General features: G+C 42.5%; 1 protein-coding gene across 18 annotated transcripts in view; it reads right to left on the reverse strand.

Moving 5' to 3' along the window:
* NEK4 (NIMA related kinase 4) overlaps nucleotides 1-16,109 on the reverse strand; it is a 56,510-nt gene that overhangs the window by 8,191 nt on the left and 32,210 nt on the right. For 13 of the 18 annotated variants that reach the window (XR_003094567.1, XR_003094566.1, XM_025206779.1 and 10 more), the window contains 8 exons: nucleotides 9,070-9,486; nucleotides 7,326-7,379; nucleotides 6,801-6,944; nucleotides 6,191-6,331; nucleotides 5,748-5,814; nucleotides 5,252-5,358; nucleotides 3,381-3,469; nucleotides 2,069-2,274 (listed from right to left, as the gene is read on the reverse strand). Coding sequence is in view for 14 of the 18 variants with exons in the window: in XM_025206779.1 (XP_025062564.1) it covers nucleotides 2,069-2,274; nucleotides 3,381-3,469; nucleotides 5,252-5,358; nucleotides 5,748-5,814; nucleotides 6,191-6,331; nucleotides 6,801-6,944; nucleotides 7,326-7,379; nucleotides 9,070-9,486 (1,225 nt within the window). In the remaining 4 variants the exon portion in view is untranslated. The remainder of the gene's footprint in view (nucleotides 1-2,068; nucleotides 2,275-3,380; nucleotides 3,470-5,251; nucleotides 5,359-5,747; nucleotides 5,815-6,190; nucleotides 6,332-6,800; nucleotides 6,945-7,325; nucleotides 7,380-9,069; nucleotides 9,487-16,109) is intronic. The other 5 variants (XR_003094569.1, XR_003094568.1, XM_025206773.1 and 2 more) reach the window with 4 other exon arrangements.

Consider the following 16,109-nt stretch of genomic DNA (forward strand, 5'->3'; position numbering starts at 1 on the left):
GGATTGTGGAACAAGTATGTTAGCTGGGTGATCACCAGTAACACAGTAACCCTACTGGGGGAATATGGAGGTGCAAAGTCCACGTGAATCCAGTTTGCAGGATGAAGGCCTCAGAGCATAAAATAATGTGTGTCCTGCAGGTATGTTTGGAAGGTTCTCTCTGCAATCATAGTTAGAAAACATACTTTTGACAAAAAGGTAGCTTGGAGTAGCAGTTCCATATCAAAGGGTAGATCCTACAACTAAAATCCTACAACCACTTAAGTGCATTTCAATCATTTTACACTTAAAAAAGGAATTAAAAATTTAATAATTACTGTACTGAAAAAACAGCACTGGTAGCAATAATGCCATCCACCAACATACTTCAGGACATGAAGCATTAATATCAGTGTATGCTGGGGTACATTACACTAGGAGCCAGAGTACAGAGATGAGTAGCTATCTGGGTTGGCTGTTCACAGCAGATACTATCATATGGCCTTGCTACTAGATGAAGGCATGTAACAGCCTGTCTGGATTGAGCAAATGGCTGCTCCAGGATGGAAACAGATCTTACACACACAGGAGTAGTTTTACCCCTCATTTTTATCAAGGTAATTCTGTACCACATTAGATTACGTTACACTAGTGTAAGTATTTATGCCATCTGTTCACTTTTTATTTACACCAACATAAACTAGTCTTCCTTTCAAGCCTCAGTGGCCTTTCAACCTCCCTATGCCAGTAATTTTATGATACCGGAAGGTTTCCATTAGGAAATGAACCAAGAGCATGCTATGTCTTGACTTTGGCTATTGAAATAATCTAAAAATAACATTGTCACTACTGACACAAGCCAGATTTAAGGCAGTGATTTGTTTTCAGTGCCCTAAATTCCTTCATTAATGAACAAATGCAGATAAAAGATCTGATCGAGTCAAACGTGATTTTATTTTTAGTGTGAATTTCATTGATGTGTCAACCAAACATTCAATGGTAGTTTCTATTTACAAGGGGCCAGCAGTAAATTTCTGAGCCAGTGATATCACTGTTTTATAAATCTAAAAAGGTACAATTACGATGAAAAACAAAGCGGACCAAAAATGTCACTTTCAAGAGGCAACGATTTTTTAGTACTGTATCTTTTACTGAACCAACTGCATTGCTGGGATCAAACATCTTTATCAGTTTTTTTCTCATTTGATGTGAGCCAGCATAATATTGCAAACTGAGCTGAATTCTATTCTGGCTTTGCCCCTTACCAGAGAAAAGAGTTAAATGTGGAATTAAAAAACAATGAAAAACACTAGAATTAAGCATTTGTTTTGGTGAGGGGCAAAACAGTAGAATTCAACTTACTTTCCAATATTATGTTGGCTATTTAAAACATGCAAAACCAGGACAAGGAAAATTTAGATCAACAGACCTCAGGTTTAGCTTTTTCACTCATCCTTTGGCTTGTAAACTGATTTGATATTTGATATTTTGATATTATATGGAGTCAATCATACAACATCATTTCTAGTGTCACCTTTCAGAATATAACCACTCAGTAAGAGGTCTGAATTTGAAAGATGGCTTCTAGCTTTGCACTTGTCAATTCAGGTAAAAAGAACTGCTGCAAAAAAAAAAAATAACCCCATTTCTGTGATGAGATGCATAATGAACTTCTGCACCCACTTAAAGCCTTCAGGTTTAGATATTGGGTCTTACCCACGATCAAGAAGTTTTATGAAAAACTATTTTGACATTTAAAAACATACTGAAATCTTTAAACTTTGATTTTCGATTTTGAACAGTTCATTTTAAGAAGTCCATAGCCTGGCTCACAGGTTGATGAATAACACTCAGACCATCTCTCCCCTCTATTTACATTTGCAAAGATCACCTCACCTCCTGGCAGCTACAGCAATTGCTTACACAGAAAAGTACTGCTTTCAATGATATTTAACAGCTACAAGGAGAACCTGTACCAATGTAACCCAACAGCTTTCTGTGGACTACCAGTAAGTGCTCTGTTGACCAGTGATGGTCAATGGACCTTGTCAGAGCTATTCTTTTTTAAAGTATGAACAGAACTACTAACCTGAAGGAAACTCTTCAAATCTGAATTCCTCTGGTTCATTAGATGCTTTTCCACATAGGATAAGAGTGTCCCTGTATTTCTTTTGAAACTTGAATTCTGATTCAGGGGTTGGGATTAAGGGGTGTTCACAGTTCTCTTTAGAGTCCATTTTCAGGGTCCAAGTCATAAGCTGAACCAAATCATCCATTTCATTTGTATGTTTTTTTCTAGAACATAAAACAAGACCTAATTCAAGGCCCAGGTTTCAGTTCACAATTATTGTGAGCTTTCAGAAACTTGATATCTATAGGTAGGGATCTCTGTAAATCATGGAAAAAGTGCTCCCTGCAGCAAGCAGCTCCTTTAATTTTTTTCATTTTTGCCACTTGCCCCCCTTGGCCCTGATTGGCAGAGGGGCCCCACCAGCCAGGTCATTTTTGTTGATTGCCAGGGAAGGAAGAACTGACATTTTAAATACGCCATGGTTTTTGCTTCCTCTCTGGTCAGCAGCAAGTGGTGGGGCCACCGGTGCCCCTTCGTGGATCACCAGCAAGGAGGCAAAAGCTGTGGCATATTTAAAACCACAGTTTTTGATTCCCCAGTGATCAGCGTGGCTGACAGGGCTATCCACCTCTTGGGTGGCAGGGGGGGGGGAGGAGGAGGAGCAAGCAGTGGAATGAAAAAAAATTAAAGGAGCTGCTGTGAGGAGCACTTCCTCCGTGATTTAGAGATCCCTATCTATAGGTGCCATTATATTTGGGGAGGGGCGGGGGTGGGGGAGAACAGTTGTGGTTTTGGGGTTGTTTTTTTTTTTGATACACAGCTCCATTGGTAGGCACATTAGTTTAGACAGGGCATCAGTTTAATCTATCTGTTACTCTGACCTAGTCTAAACAACAGTGATTAACAATCAAGTCAGCCACATTAGCCTAATCTACACTGGTACTATGGTAAAAAAATGTAAAGAAAGATGTAAGGAAGTCAAGATTCTTGATAAACACTTCAATCTTGTTCCCATTTGAAGTGAAACCATGCTAGCACCTTTGAAACTAATAGTTGCTTTCATACTGGTAAATGGATTTCATAGTAAACCATTTGCAATGCCCTTGGTTTCAGCGAATTACACACACACCAATAAGTTAAGCAGGGTAGGTTGAAAATAATTGAGTCAGAGACGCCAATGATCAAATGTTCAAAAGGGATTTGATTCAGGATGTATGCATCAAATATGAGAATGCATTTCTAGTTTTCCACATCAAATCAAAGCAGTATAAAGTACTAGATATTGCAGACAAATGACTACTGAATGACTATAGGCAGAGAAGACAGTTACCCTGCTTTGAAATCTCCATCCGACTTATCTGTGGAGCTTGTGGAAGAGCTCATCTCATCATCAGATAGGCAATGGGTTGTTTTTTTTTTCTATCATAGACAAGATAAAACAAATAAATTACTTTGTAAAATTACAATCAGACCAACATGACTATTGCCTAGATCCCTGAAATATGGAAGATACTGCATTTTGCCATTTGAAATAGAATCTTCAAAATGTGAAGAAGAGGAAAAAAGCCAAATTCCAACAACCAGGACTAATTTTTAACATTGATTTTGTGCCCCTCTTCCCCCCACCTGGCTGACATCTTATACCTAGAAGTAAACAACCTCCTTTTGTTCCCTGCAACCCTCTTAAATTTGCATTCCTGAAGAACAGCTTTCTAAAGACTGGCTTTTTTCACACGCAAAGGATTTCTGACCATTTTTTATATCTCTCACCATGTTTTATTTCTTTTTTTTGGCCTGAGGAAGGACGTGTGTGTCAGAAACCTTGCAAATAAACTTTTTTGCAACTATTTAGTTGGTCTAATAAAAGATATTGCCTCTACCCAAAGACTTCACCTGCCTTTTGTGCTCAGACCAAACACAGCTAATGCCTAGATCTTTTGTAGAATTAAGTAATCAGTTAAACTAGGTTGTATCAAAGCAGTTGTACAATAACACATGGGTTCTTTGAATTAAGGAAAAAAACAATTTTCATCAAGTATAACTTACTAAATAAGAGTTAACTGGGTAAGTAAATTGTAATGGACGTTTACAGGTTAAGACCAAGAGTTGTTAATAGGTTTGTCAAAGCACATACACCTGCTAATTTAATTAGCATATTAAAACTCACTTCTATTTAAAATGGAATGATTCATTAAGTATTTTACACAGCCTCTGTTTCAAGTTCTGTAATTTGGGCGTATTGATAAATTCTCAGGCAATGAATTTTAAACTACATTATAAGAGCAATTATTGTTGGACTACAAGGTATCAATCTTTACAGAAATATTTTTATTCTGTTCAGTAACTTCAGTATTCCCTAACATTTTCTAGGTGGCTTCAACCTAAATTTTACATACGCATCTCCACAATTCAGTGAGTTCAATTTTTAGTACAACATGCAAAAAACTGCATCACATTAGCATATTTATATATATGCGCCATAAGCAAAATCTAATTTTCCTTGATTTGCAAGTACAGAGGTTTTTTCAAGCTACGTGTTATTGACATTGTAAAGTTTAAAATTTAACAATTATTACTTTTTTGTCAGCACATAACCATACACATTTTGCCAAAAGCATGATCAACTTCGGGTGTGCCCTTTCAAATGATAGATTTTTCATTCTATACCTAATTTTTTTACTTTCTTCACTTGTGGGATTTTTTTTTCTCCTTTTTTTTTTAAATGTAGTTTTGGCAAAATGAGTTTCAGACAAAATCAGGAAGTAGCCCAATCTAAATGCATGAACGAACAAAGCTATTTTTTGCAACTAATAGAATGAAACTGAAGTCCCATTTATCTACATTCAAAGCATATCCCAGAAAGAGGCAGCACATGCTTCCATCATGTTGCTCTCCAGTTGAACTTTACCAACTCCATCTTTGTGCCCGTTCAATCCTTAATTTCTGATGCATAAGGGTGAAAATGTGTCAGTTGTGATTGGCTAAATCAGTTTAATTCTGCTGTCAAATATGAGGTAAGCGATTGGCAGCAACTGTAACTCATAACTTTTTGGGAGGCAACAGCTTCAGAATAGCTGTGTAGTTTTATTGGCTATGTGCTCTCTACAGTAAATAATTTTTGTGTTACAAGTTCCTCAGTTCATTTTGATTCTCACACAGGCCTGTATTTAAATATTTAAAAAGCAGATGACCCCAGTTTACCTGAGAAATACTGGACTCTGTTGAGGACTGAGAAACTTTAATACGATTTTCCACATGTAATTTTGCTTCAGCAACTGCATTATGTGATGTTCGTTTTGCATCAGACACTGAAAGAATGACAAACTTTTTAACAGTATTTATTTGTTTACATTTATTTTGAATTAATTCCATGGCTCATGAAAGGAAAAGCTAAAACCTGGCAGAACATAGCACTGGGAAGTAGAGTAATCTGTTTTTCTAAACAGAAGACAACACTTCTAGCTGAAAAATGCATTTCCTCTTCTTCCCACATATTTCAGATACAAGTTGCCACCATGCATAATACAGAATGAGCCTTAGAAAAATAGTTATATTAAATAAAAGCTCCTATTAACACTAAAAGTACATCTTAAGGAATCGCTTGGGGGGAAAATATACTAAAAAGCAGACTGTAGTTCTCCACAGAGAAGGCATAAGGCTCTGCATGTAAAAGAGTCAACATGCAAATACAAGTTACCAGAAGGAAACATCTCTTCCTGTGACTGTTTTAGTCTCCTCCTCTCTCTTGCTGACAGGGGTCGATCCTTTAAAATAAATCAAATGAACATTAACGTGGTAATCACAGTGTTTTTTGCAGTTCGCAGCATGTGAAACAAAAATCCTTCATCCTAATGCCTCTGGAAAAAGATGGCTATTAACTATGGCTCTCAACTTGTTTAGCATGGATTGTATTAATTTCCCCATAGTGTTCAATGAGCCCTGCATGAAAGGAGCCTCCAACAGCTTCTCATAACTGTTTCAGTTATGAGAGGGAATCTATCATTTAAAAAGGCAGAACTTCAGTCAGGGAGGACAGCTACAATTACGTCTTTCTTCCCTTACCTCACTATGCACGTGGTTGTGGAGAAAACTGCTCAGAAGAAAACAACAAAACTTGCAAATAAAATGTTTAGTACCAACCTCTGAAATTAACATCTGACTGTTTTTAATGCTATTTACAGAATCTGAGACTTCAGCAACATGTTGATTTGCATGGCTTTGGGTAATCTTCACATCCACATCAGGTGGAGAAGGCAGAGGCTGAGAAGCAATTGCACTGAACTTAGAGAGAAACAGTACATGGTCACAGTCTTCTCTCTCAACAAATTAAAAAAAATCTATGAAATCTGGAAGTAGAAGCACAAGTCTGTGAGGAAAGTACTAAATCCAGTCTCTTGGGTTTCATTCCAGGTTCTATCAGAGGACACAAAATGAAGTGAATACATTTTCAACTCCATCCCTGTCCCTTGTTCTTTATCTACTTTAATATCCTCCCACCTCCCTCTTTGGCCATGTTTAGTTAATACCCATTCAAAAGAACAAAAATACATTTACCAAAGTCAATAGTTCCACATTTTGTTATGAATGCACTTATATGAACATTTAGGAAATTAGATTATTCATGAACCATGTTCTATTTTAAACATGTTCTTTTTGAAAGGGTCTAAAAAGCATTATACATGTTAGAGGATAGGAAGAGGCTAAAAAAGCAGAATGCTGTCAATTTTAAGCTACTTTTATTCACTTGCACCTTTTCCGAACAAATGTCAGCTAGTTCCTTTTTCTTCTTTCGTCGCTGCCGTGAGAGGGAGGGTTCACTGGCAGAACTATGAGGCTTTAAGTGAGAAGTGATTTTTTCCTGAGCTCCTCCTGGTTTTCCATGAACAGCTTCATCCTAAGAAGCAGAACCCCCCACCCCCGAGTGTTTAACATGTATTTTTCTACTTCTAACATACACACAACTTTTACAAGTCTCTATATCATCATTCAATTTTAGCATTTAAGCCACAAAATAAAAGTATGTTAACAAAGTGTGAGATCTGTTACAATGAAGAGGATTTCTGAATCACTATTAGGACAGTGGAACCAGAACACACTGGTAAACCTACTCCACAAATCAAATACTATATGGGAAAAGTGGGTGGGCTGGGGTGGGGGGGCACAGCTCATTGTGGGGTGTAGTGGCTCACCAGGAACAATATTTGGGATTCCTTTTAAAGAAGTACTATTCATTTTAGGTCAAAGAACCAGCCAAAATTAATGCTTGAAAACTCACCTGAAATATGATAGGTACAAAAGGTGCCATCAACTTCTCAGTATAATCCAAACTCTGAAAAATAATTGGCAGTGTTGGAGTGATGTTGTAGCTTTGATAGTCCAAAAAACAGGGGAGACGCAGGGATTTTTTTTTGTGTGTGATATCTATATAGCAACTAACCATGCAATTGATCCAATAAATCACCCACTAAAATCTTTGCCTCTTAAAAACGGACTGAATTTTGTTTAGACTAAAGCAGATCAATTGTAAAAGTGTTAAGTATTAGTAATGCAATTTGTCTCATGAAAAAAAGTTGATAAAAAAAATCTATCATCAATTAAATATAACAATGTTCTTTAGTGTGTGACTAGATAGAACTGAAGGCTACACAGCCAGGAGACCAGATTTTTTACATTGAAATCCAAGGCAAGTGTAACAGGAAACTCAGTTATGCTTTAATATACTTTTTTAAAGAGCCCAAGTGTTTGACACCAGAGGACTGCAAGGCCAGTGACTCCCCCTAGTTCTTTCACTTGGTAGAATGTGTTAAAGGAGTGCAGGGAATAGGACACTGGCCTGTATGTCTGTGATCATTAACCACCTAAGACAGGAAAAAACCTGGGAAGGAGGCTGGGCCATGACATTTCTTTACAGGGACTGATTCTCCAGAATACTTCTCCACCCACCACCCAACGTATTTTTCTTTAAGAGCCTCGCTTCTTTTCTGTTCATTACTTCCCTCTTTCCTCTTAATAAAGTCTCTTATCTCCATTAAGCAGTTTCCCTTTTCCCTTGCTCTAACTTTATATTTCCTTTTCATCTTTCTCTTAATTTTTTCTACTTCCCTTCAGTCTTTCCCACTCTTTTACTTTCCTTCCCTATCTTTCATCTTCTTTAATCAGTTTTCTGCTAAGCTGTCCTTCCTTTCTCTCTCTCTCTAACATACAAATAAGGGGTGAATATGGCCAAGAGGGAAGTATATCCTGCTTCAAATATCTCCAAAAAGTTCTTACCTCATCACTTCATAGCAGGAGTAGAAAGAAATTTGCTTCTAGGCAAGAACAACAAATTTGAACCATTAAGGTATGTGGGTGCAATGCTACAGAGCTACTAGGGCTCCTAACTGCTTAAAGTACCTCAAGACCTCGATCTGTAGTGCCCTGCCATGTTAGATTCATAGACTGTTAGGGGCTGGAAGGGACCTCGCAGATCATCAGGTCCAGCCCCCCTGCTCGAAGCAGAAAGACAACCGGGGTCAAGTGACCTCATCGAGGTGACTGTCCAGTCTCCTCTTGAAAACCACCAGGGTAGGTGACTGCTCCACCTCTGGAGGGAGTTTATTCCAGTCTGGACAACCTGACTGCGAAGGAGTTTTTCCTGGTATTAAGCCTGAAGCGACCTTCCAGGAGTTTGTATATCCATTGGTCCTGGTCTTCCCCAGGGGTGCCCTGGTGACCAGTTGTTCACTGAGCTCCTGATGCACTACTCTGATATAGCAGTAAGCCGCTATCAAGTCCCCTCTCAACCTTCTCTTCTTTAGGTTAAAGAGGCCCAGGTCCCTCAGCCTTTCCTCGTATGGCTTACCTTGCAAGTCCATGATTATACAGGTGGCTCTTTCTGGACCCCCTCAAGTTTTTCCATGTCCTTATTGAAGTGCCTGAGGTGGCACTTATGTGCAGCAGATTTGTACTGCTTTCTAAAACCCCCCCGATGTCCAACAATTACACTTTGAAAACATTTGTCTAAGCCTTAAAAAAATTACCTTGTCAATTTGCTTTTGGTCTCCTGAGATGGTTTGCATGAGCTTCAGAGTATTGTGACTCTCATCTATGACTCCAACAGGTAACTTTTTAGGATCCCCACTTTCAGCTTCCAAACCTGGGTTTATGTTTTGTTGCAGTCCACTGTCCTCCATCTGTGGGCCACTAGGTTTTACTTTAATTCCTGCATCACTAGGAATACTTAAATTGCCCATTTTATTATCTTGCACTGAACAGTCATTCTTACAGTTCCTTGTTTCAGACAGCAAAATATCAATATCCACTTTGCTCACTGTTGCTATGGAAGCTCTTTTGTTGTTCATCTCATTTTTTATTGGTTTTTTTTCAGGCTCGGATGCTGTTTTCTCTGAGTGACAAATGTCAACAGCTTTATCTTTGATTAAATACTTTTCTTCATTCTATAATTAGAAAAAAAAAAGAGTAATTACCCTCTCAGTTATTTCCATAACAGATTTATCAGAAATGTTCTAGGCATCTAAACTAGTCACAAATGTGTTAAATAATACAAAAGTTGTAATGAAAATTATTACGTACCATTTTAAGCTTTAATACAGCATGTAATAGGACACTGGTCCCGGGTCCTGTTATGGTCCGTGAATGCTAGCCAGACTGGAGCTCACTCAGAGACTTACCTGGGGACTTTTGCACTGTCACTGCCTGGATGCTGGCAGGGGCTGATCTGGGTGGCAGGCAAATACGTGCAGCAAAAGCCAGCTCCCATTGGCTCCTGGGAGTTCCACCAGAGTTTCAAAGGGGTGGCTGCCACACTTGCTCATCCTTGGAGAGAGGAAGGCATGGGAAGTTCAAGTACTGTGTAAGCTGGAGCCAGAGCTGAACCCAGAGCTGGTGCCAAGGCCGGGGCTAGAGCTGGGGCCAGGAAGTCTTACTACCAAGTGATTGAGATGAGACCAGTGAAGACGGTAAGCTTTCCCCAGAAGATAGGTGAATGAACTGATAAGCTGGCAGGCTATAAAATTATTGATAAGGTATAAGAGGATCATCAATTGAGTTAAGGGAATGGACTATTAAAATGTTGAATTATAAGGATCGTTGATTAAGTTGATAAGCCGGTGAGCAGTAAACTAATCATTCAAAGGTAAAGATGATAACTTATTGAATTAATAAACAGATATATGACAGATGATTAATTGAGGAATCATGGGATTTATAAAATTAAGAGCGATAAGCCAGGGAGAAAATCTTTGTCCTCGCGTCATACTGCTGATTTTGGATAACTCCTCATCTCCCTTTTTGCTTTTCACCTACTGAAATGTGAAAGTATGGCAGGCGAGTGGGAAGTGATCTAGAAGTGGAGGTGTGAGCCACTGAGACGTCCCTGGATGCACCCGCTTACAGTGGTGCATTGGCTGGGAAACTTAGAATGAGGCCAATCTTGGGAAAGAGAGCCATTTGATGAGATGGACATAAACCCACCAACAGGAACGGGGGGGGTCCACCAGAATTGGCAACAAGCCTGAGGACTAGTGATACAGTTGTTTTATGGACAGCAAACACAAATGGAGGAGCTGGTGAGCGTACGGTCCCAGGAGGCTGAGGCCCGCATCATGCTATTGAATAGACAACAGGAGCTGAACGGAGGAAAAAAAAAAGAGGCACAACAAGCCACGGTGATCTGGGCCACCAAAGGGGTCAGAGTACCAAAGATGATGGCAGACAATGATGTTGAAGCATACTTAAGAGACCTTCAAGAGAGTCACACTGGCTGCTGGTTGGGACTAAAACCGGTGGGCCAATCAGTTAGGCCCAGCTCAGGCAGCTTATAGGGACCTGTCCAGAGCCTAGGTGAATGACTATCAAGTAAAGAATGCCATATTGTACCAACTTAAGAGCGCACCAGAATGTTATTAACAACGGTTGTGTGTCAAGAAGCAATGGGAAGACAAATGGCCAAGGATACTGGCCCAGGCACTGAGGGATTTAATTGAGAGATGGGTTCAACCAGAGGGGAAGACTGTGCCAGAGGTGTTGAACCTATTCCCCCTAAAGCAATTCCTTGCTGATTTGGAGGGCATACAAAAGTGGATCTGGAAGCAGCAGCCTCAGATGGTGGAAGAGGCTCTCCACCTCACTGAGGCTTTATGGGAGCTGAAGGGGAGGCTTATTGGGAGACCAAGAGACAGGACCTGGCATCCAGAAAACTGGAAATGCCTCTAAACCAGTTCCATCCGTTTAGAGGCTTGGGGACCTGAGAAATTGTGTACTATTGATGCAGAGGCCTTGGGCATATGGCCCGTAACTGTCCATGGAAAATACAAGAAGGATGCCCCTGGAAAGGACTACACCACAGCCAGGGTGAAAAATCCCCAAAGAGTCCATACAAAGAAATAATGGATTGCAGCTTTGGCCGGCAAATGGGACCAACCAGAGTACCAAGACCAATGGTTGATGCTAAATTAGGAGACCTAATAATACTTCCTGTGGTGGATTCTGGGTGTGCACAGGCTACAATAAAGGATGAATTGCTGCCCCTGTGGCAGGCCAGTAGGGGGTGCTCCTGCATTTAGCCACCTACCTCACTGCACCTGACCACCTTCCAGGCTCTGAGTGCTTCCCTGGGGGCGCCTCACATCTGGCTGACCCCCTTCCTGAAGCACATCCGCAAGCCTGGGGGTAACACCACCACCACCCAGGGTCTGGACTGATCTTGGCCCTGTGCTCCCTGGGAAACACAGGCCTAATAGTCCTTGAGGGGTACTTGACCCACTGCAAGAACTTGGGGTGCTTCCCACAGTCTGAATTACAAATAGTAGTCTCCCTTAGTTAGCTGAACCAAGGGGACCCCCAAGGCATAATCTAGACCCTCTCCCAATAAGTCTTCCACACTAGGTACAGAGGAGAACTTTACTGGTTACAAGGAGTAGGTTTGAAACAGGGTACAGGGTAGAGCAGTGTCAGAGAAATACATTAGAGCAAACAGTGGCATGGTAGCCTTTGACCACACATCCGAGTTACTGCAAGCTATATATCTAGTTAGATCTCAAGTGGCCTACTCACAAGTATCATCCAGAAGCAGGTGGAGATTGCCTCTGGAGGCAAGCAGATCATTGATCATAAGTTTTGAGAGAGAGAGAGAGTTTCAGATGGTCCAGGTTCTCTGAGAGTTTTCATCATGACTGCTGCCCCACTTCCTGGGCAGTCCTTAACTTATATAGACTGTATGACCTCACTTACCTAATCCAATGAAGGCCAGCAGTTGTTGGCTGCCAGCCAACCAATTTGAAATGCATCACTGGTTGCCAGATAGACTGGCAGCGTCTCTAGCCACCTCCCAGTCATGATGACATTGCTTAGAATAATAGGGAGTTTAAGCCCCCACCCAAGTGTGTGAGGCCAGTCATGCAGGCAGAGGAAGCAGGTTTCTCCCTCACTCAAGAATGTATCCAGCTCAGGTTACAACTCAGGGTTACCTGAAGCTGATGGGGCCAGGGGTGTCTGCCCTCTGCAATGACCATGGTAACCAAATTATCAGATTGATCATTCGCCTGAATATAGAGTTTGGGGAGAGACAGAGATGGCATTCTGCCACAGCCTCCACAGATGGGTAAAGAAGATACCATGGTCAGCATGGTATGCATGCACAGGGCAACTTACACATACTGCCCCCCCCACCCTCTCCAGTGGGTAATGTCTACTGTAATGGGCAAAATGGAAAAAGTAGCAGTGGGTTTAGCACAGAGGCTGCTGTGCCCCATGTTTTTGGGGCAGGACTAGCCTTACTTTCACAAGGTGATAGATCAAGCCCTGGAGCACAGGGCTGTGCATATATGGAAGAAGACAATCCAGGAGACCCAGGAAGAGGGCCTGACTGGGGATGAACCAGCCTCTGGGATAGAGGAAAAGCAGCAACAGGAGAGGTTAATGCAGAGGGTCAATTCTGGGATGAACAAGCCAGAGAATCCACTTTTTGCCATGTTTACAAGATGGGGATAGTGAAGCAAGACAGGGAGGCACTGTGCACAGAACTGATGGCGACTTATCAGTACTTTGAGCTAAGACCTGATATGCTTCATTGGAACAGAGGTGCACAGGTGCTGGCGCCCCAGATGTACAGAGAAGCCCTATTGCACATTGCTCACGTACTCATGCGGCTGGGCGGGGGGCGGTATTTGGGTAGAGATTAAGATGGAGTCCCGTTTAATGCAGCGGGTATATTGGCCCAGCATACACAAGAAGGTGGAACACTTCTGCTGAGCATGCCCAGCTTTTCAGCTGGCCTCAGATGTTACCCCCTCTAGGGCTCCATTGATGTCCCTGCTGGCTGTAGGGAATCGGGTAGGGTTTTTCCATCCTCCCATCCCCATATAGCCAAGCCAGGAAGGAGCTAAGCTCCTGAGCCATATGAACAGGCCAAGCAAACAGGTGTGCTCTTTAGGGGAGCGCCAGAGTTTGCACAAGAGGGGCCTGAACTCTAAGAGGAGGCAGCATCGGACAGAGACTTCAGGTGAATGAAAAAGGAGTCTTTCAATGGGAGTTATGGCACGGCGTGCAGCCAGAGACACTGCTCCGATGCCACCTCCCACCCGGGGCTCCTCTGAGGCCTCCACCCACATGGGGCCCTTGGATGGGTCAGTGGTGCCCTGGCCCCCTGTCTGCAGGGGTTGCCTGACAGTACCTCTGGGGCCTGGTGGCAGTGGGGGTCCCAGGAGTCCCCTCACCTGTCCCAGGTGTGCCCTGCTTGAGACCCTGGAGGGGCAGGTGAGAGAACTCCAGGCAGAGGTTAGCAGGCTGCAGGGGATCAGGGCTGCAGAGGATGAGATTGATAGGTACTTTCATACTTTGCAGGATCAGACATCTGATGGAGAGACAACACATGAGGGACCTGATGCAGATGAATGGAAGATGGTCACCTCTAGAGCCAGACATCGTGCTGCTGAGACAGCTTTCCCAGTGCAACTGGGGAATAGATAGAAGGCTCTGGCAGCACTGGAGGAGAGTGCAGTAGAGGAAGCCACAGCCACCACCATGCAGGCTGAGGGTCAGACTCAATGATCTACTGAGGTCCCTTCCGACTAAAACATCTATGAATCTATGAATCAGGAGGATGAGCTGGACCTGGAATTCTCTAAGACAATTCTCAGAGGCTGTATCGATAAGGGACATGGTTGTCATGGGTGACCTAAACTATCCTGACATCTGCTGGGAGAAGCAGTCAGCTAGATTCAACCATTCATGTAGGTTCTTAACTTGCATACAGGACCTTCACCTAACACAGGAGGTATACGGTCCCAATACGGGAAACACCTTACTGGACTTGGTGATGGTTACAGGGGATGCTGGTGGGAGATCTACAGACACAAGGTAACTAGGGAACAGTGACCATCAATTGACTGAAATCACTATCTGGCACAGGGTGGAAAAGATAACCAGTAGGGCAGAAGTGCTAGACTTCAGAAAGGCTAATTTCATTGTGCTCAGGAGATTAGTTAGTGAGGCACTGAAGAATAGGAGCATTGGTGAGATGGAAGTCCAGGAAGGGTGGTCATTTCTAAAGGAAGCAATCCTTTGGGTGCAGAAGGCAATCCCATTGCACAGGAAAGGGGGAAAAAGGGCCAAGAAACCCTCTCGGCTGAACAGGAAAATCCAGGAAAGCCAAGGGGCAAAAAAAGAGGCATATGGGCTGTGGAAGCAAGGGGTAGCTACCAAGGCAGAGTACACCTACTTGGCCTGCACTTGCAGGGAGGCAGTTAGAAAGGCCAAAGCAGAAATGGAATTTAGATAGGCAACAAAAATTAAACACAACAAAAAGTCCTTTTTCATGTATATAGAGAGTAAAAAGAAGGCACAGGGTAGCATAGGATCCCTATAGGACAAACTAGGGCAATTAATGACAGATAGGGGGGACAAGGCTGAGCTCTTCAAAACCTTTGAAAAAATTATTAAGGATCACATTTGTGGGGGTCCAGCAGGCAGGAAAAATAATGCTGAAGGGCAACCAGCACAGATTCACAGCATGTAGATCCTGCCTGACTAACCTTGTTTCTTTTTATGACCAGGTCACAAAATCCTTAGATGCAGGAGAGGAGGTAGATGTCATTTACTTGGATTTTAAGAAGGCCTTCGATATGGTATCTCATCCTATTCTCATAAATAAACCGAGCGGCTGTGACATAGATGATTACACTGTCAGCTGGGTGGCAAATTGGCTTAGAGGTTGCACCCAGACATTGGTGGTGGATGGGTTGGTATTGACCTGGAAAGATGTGGGCAGTGAGGTTCCCCAAGGCTTGATCCTTGGACCTGTGCTATTCAATGTCTTCATCAGCAACTTGGATGAGGGCATGGCGAGCACTCTGCCCAAATTCGTGGATGATACCAAATTATGGGGTACAGTTAACACACTAGACAGTACAGAACAAATCCAGGTGGATCTCGACAGGTTGAAAAAATGAGCTGAACAGAATAGGATGCAGTTCAAGAAAGACAAGTGCAAAGTGCTGCACCTAGGGAGAAGGAATCACCAACACACTTACAGGCTGGGGGAGGACTGTCTTAGCAGTACAGCAGTGGAAAGCGATCTCTGAGTCATATCTGACTCCAAGATGAATATAAGTCATCTGTGTACCAAAATAAAGCTAACCACACTTTATCATGCATTAGCAGGTGCATGACGAACAGGTCCAGGGAGGTGATACTTCCCCTCTATGTGGCAGTGGTCAGGCTGCAGTTGGAGTACTGCGTCCAGTTTTGGGTGCTGCACTTCAAGAGGGATGCAGAGAATCTTGAGAGGGTTCAGAGGAGGGCCACTCTTATGGTTAGGGGCCTGCAGGCAAAACCCTATGAGGAGAGACTGAGGGACCTGGATCTCTTCAGCCTCTGCAAGAGAAGGCTGAGAGGTGATCTTGTGGCTGCCTACAAATTCATCGCTGGGGGGAGGGGGCAGCAAGAAATAGGAGATGTTCTGTTTACCAGGGCACCCCTTGGGGTAACTAGGAACAACAGCCACAAACTGACTGAGAGCAGATTTAGGTTAGACATCAGGAAGAACTTCTTTATGGTAAGG

The sequence above is a fragment of the Alligator sinensis genome, unplaced genomic scaffold (assembly GCF_000455745.1).
Source record: "Alligator sinensis unplaced genomic scaffold, ASM45574v1 scaffold78_1, whole genome shotgun sequence".
Lineage (NCBI taxonomy): Eukaryota > Metazoa > Chordata > Crocodylia > Alligatoridae > Alligator > Alligator sinensis.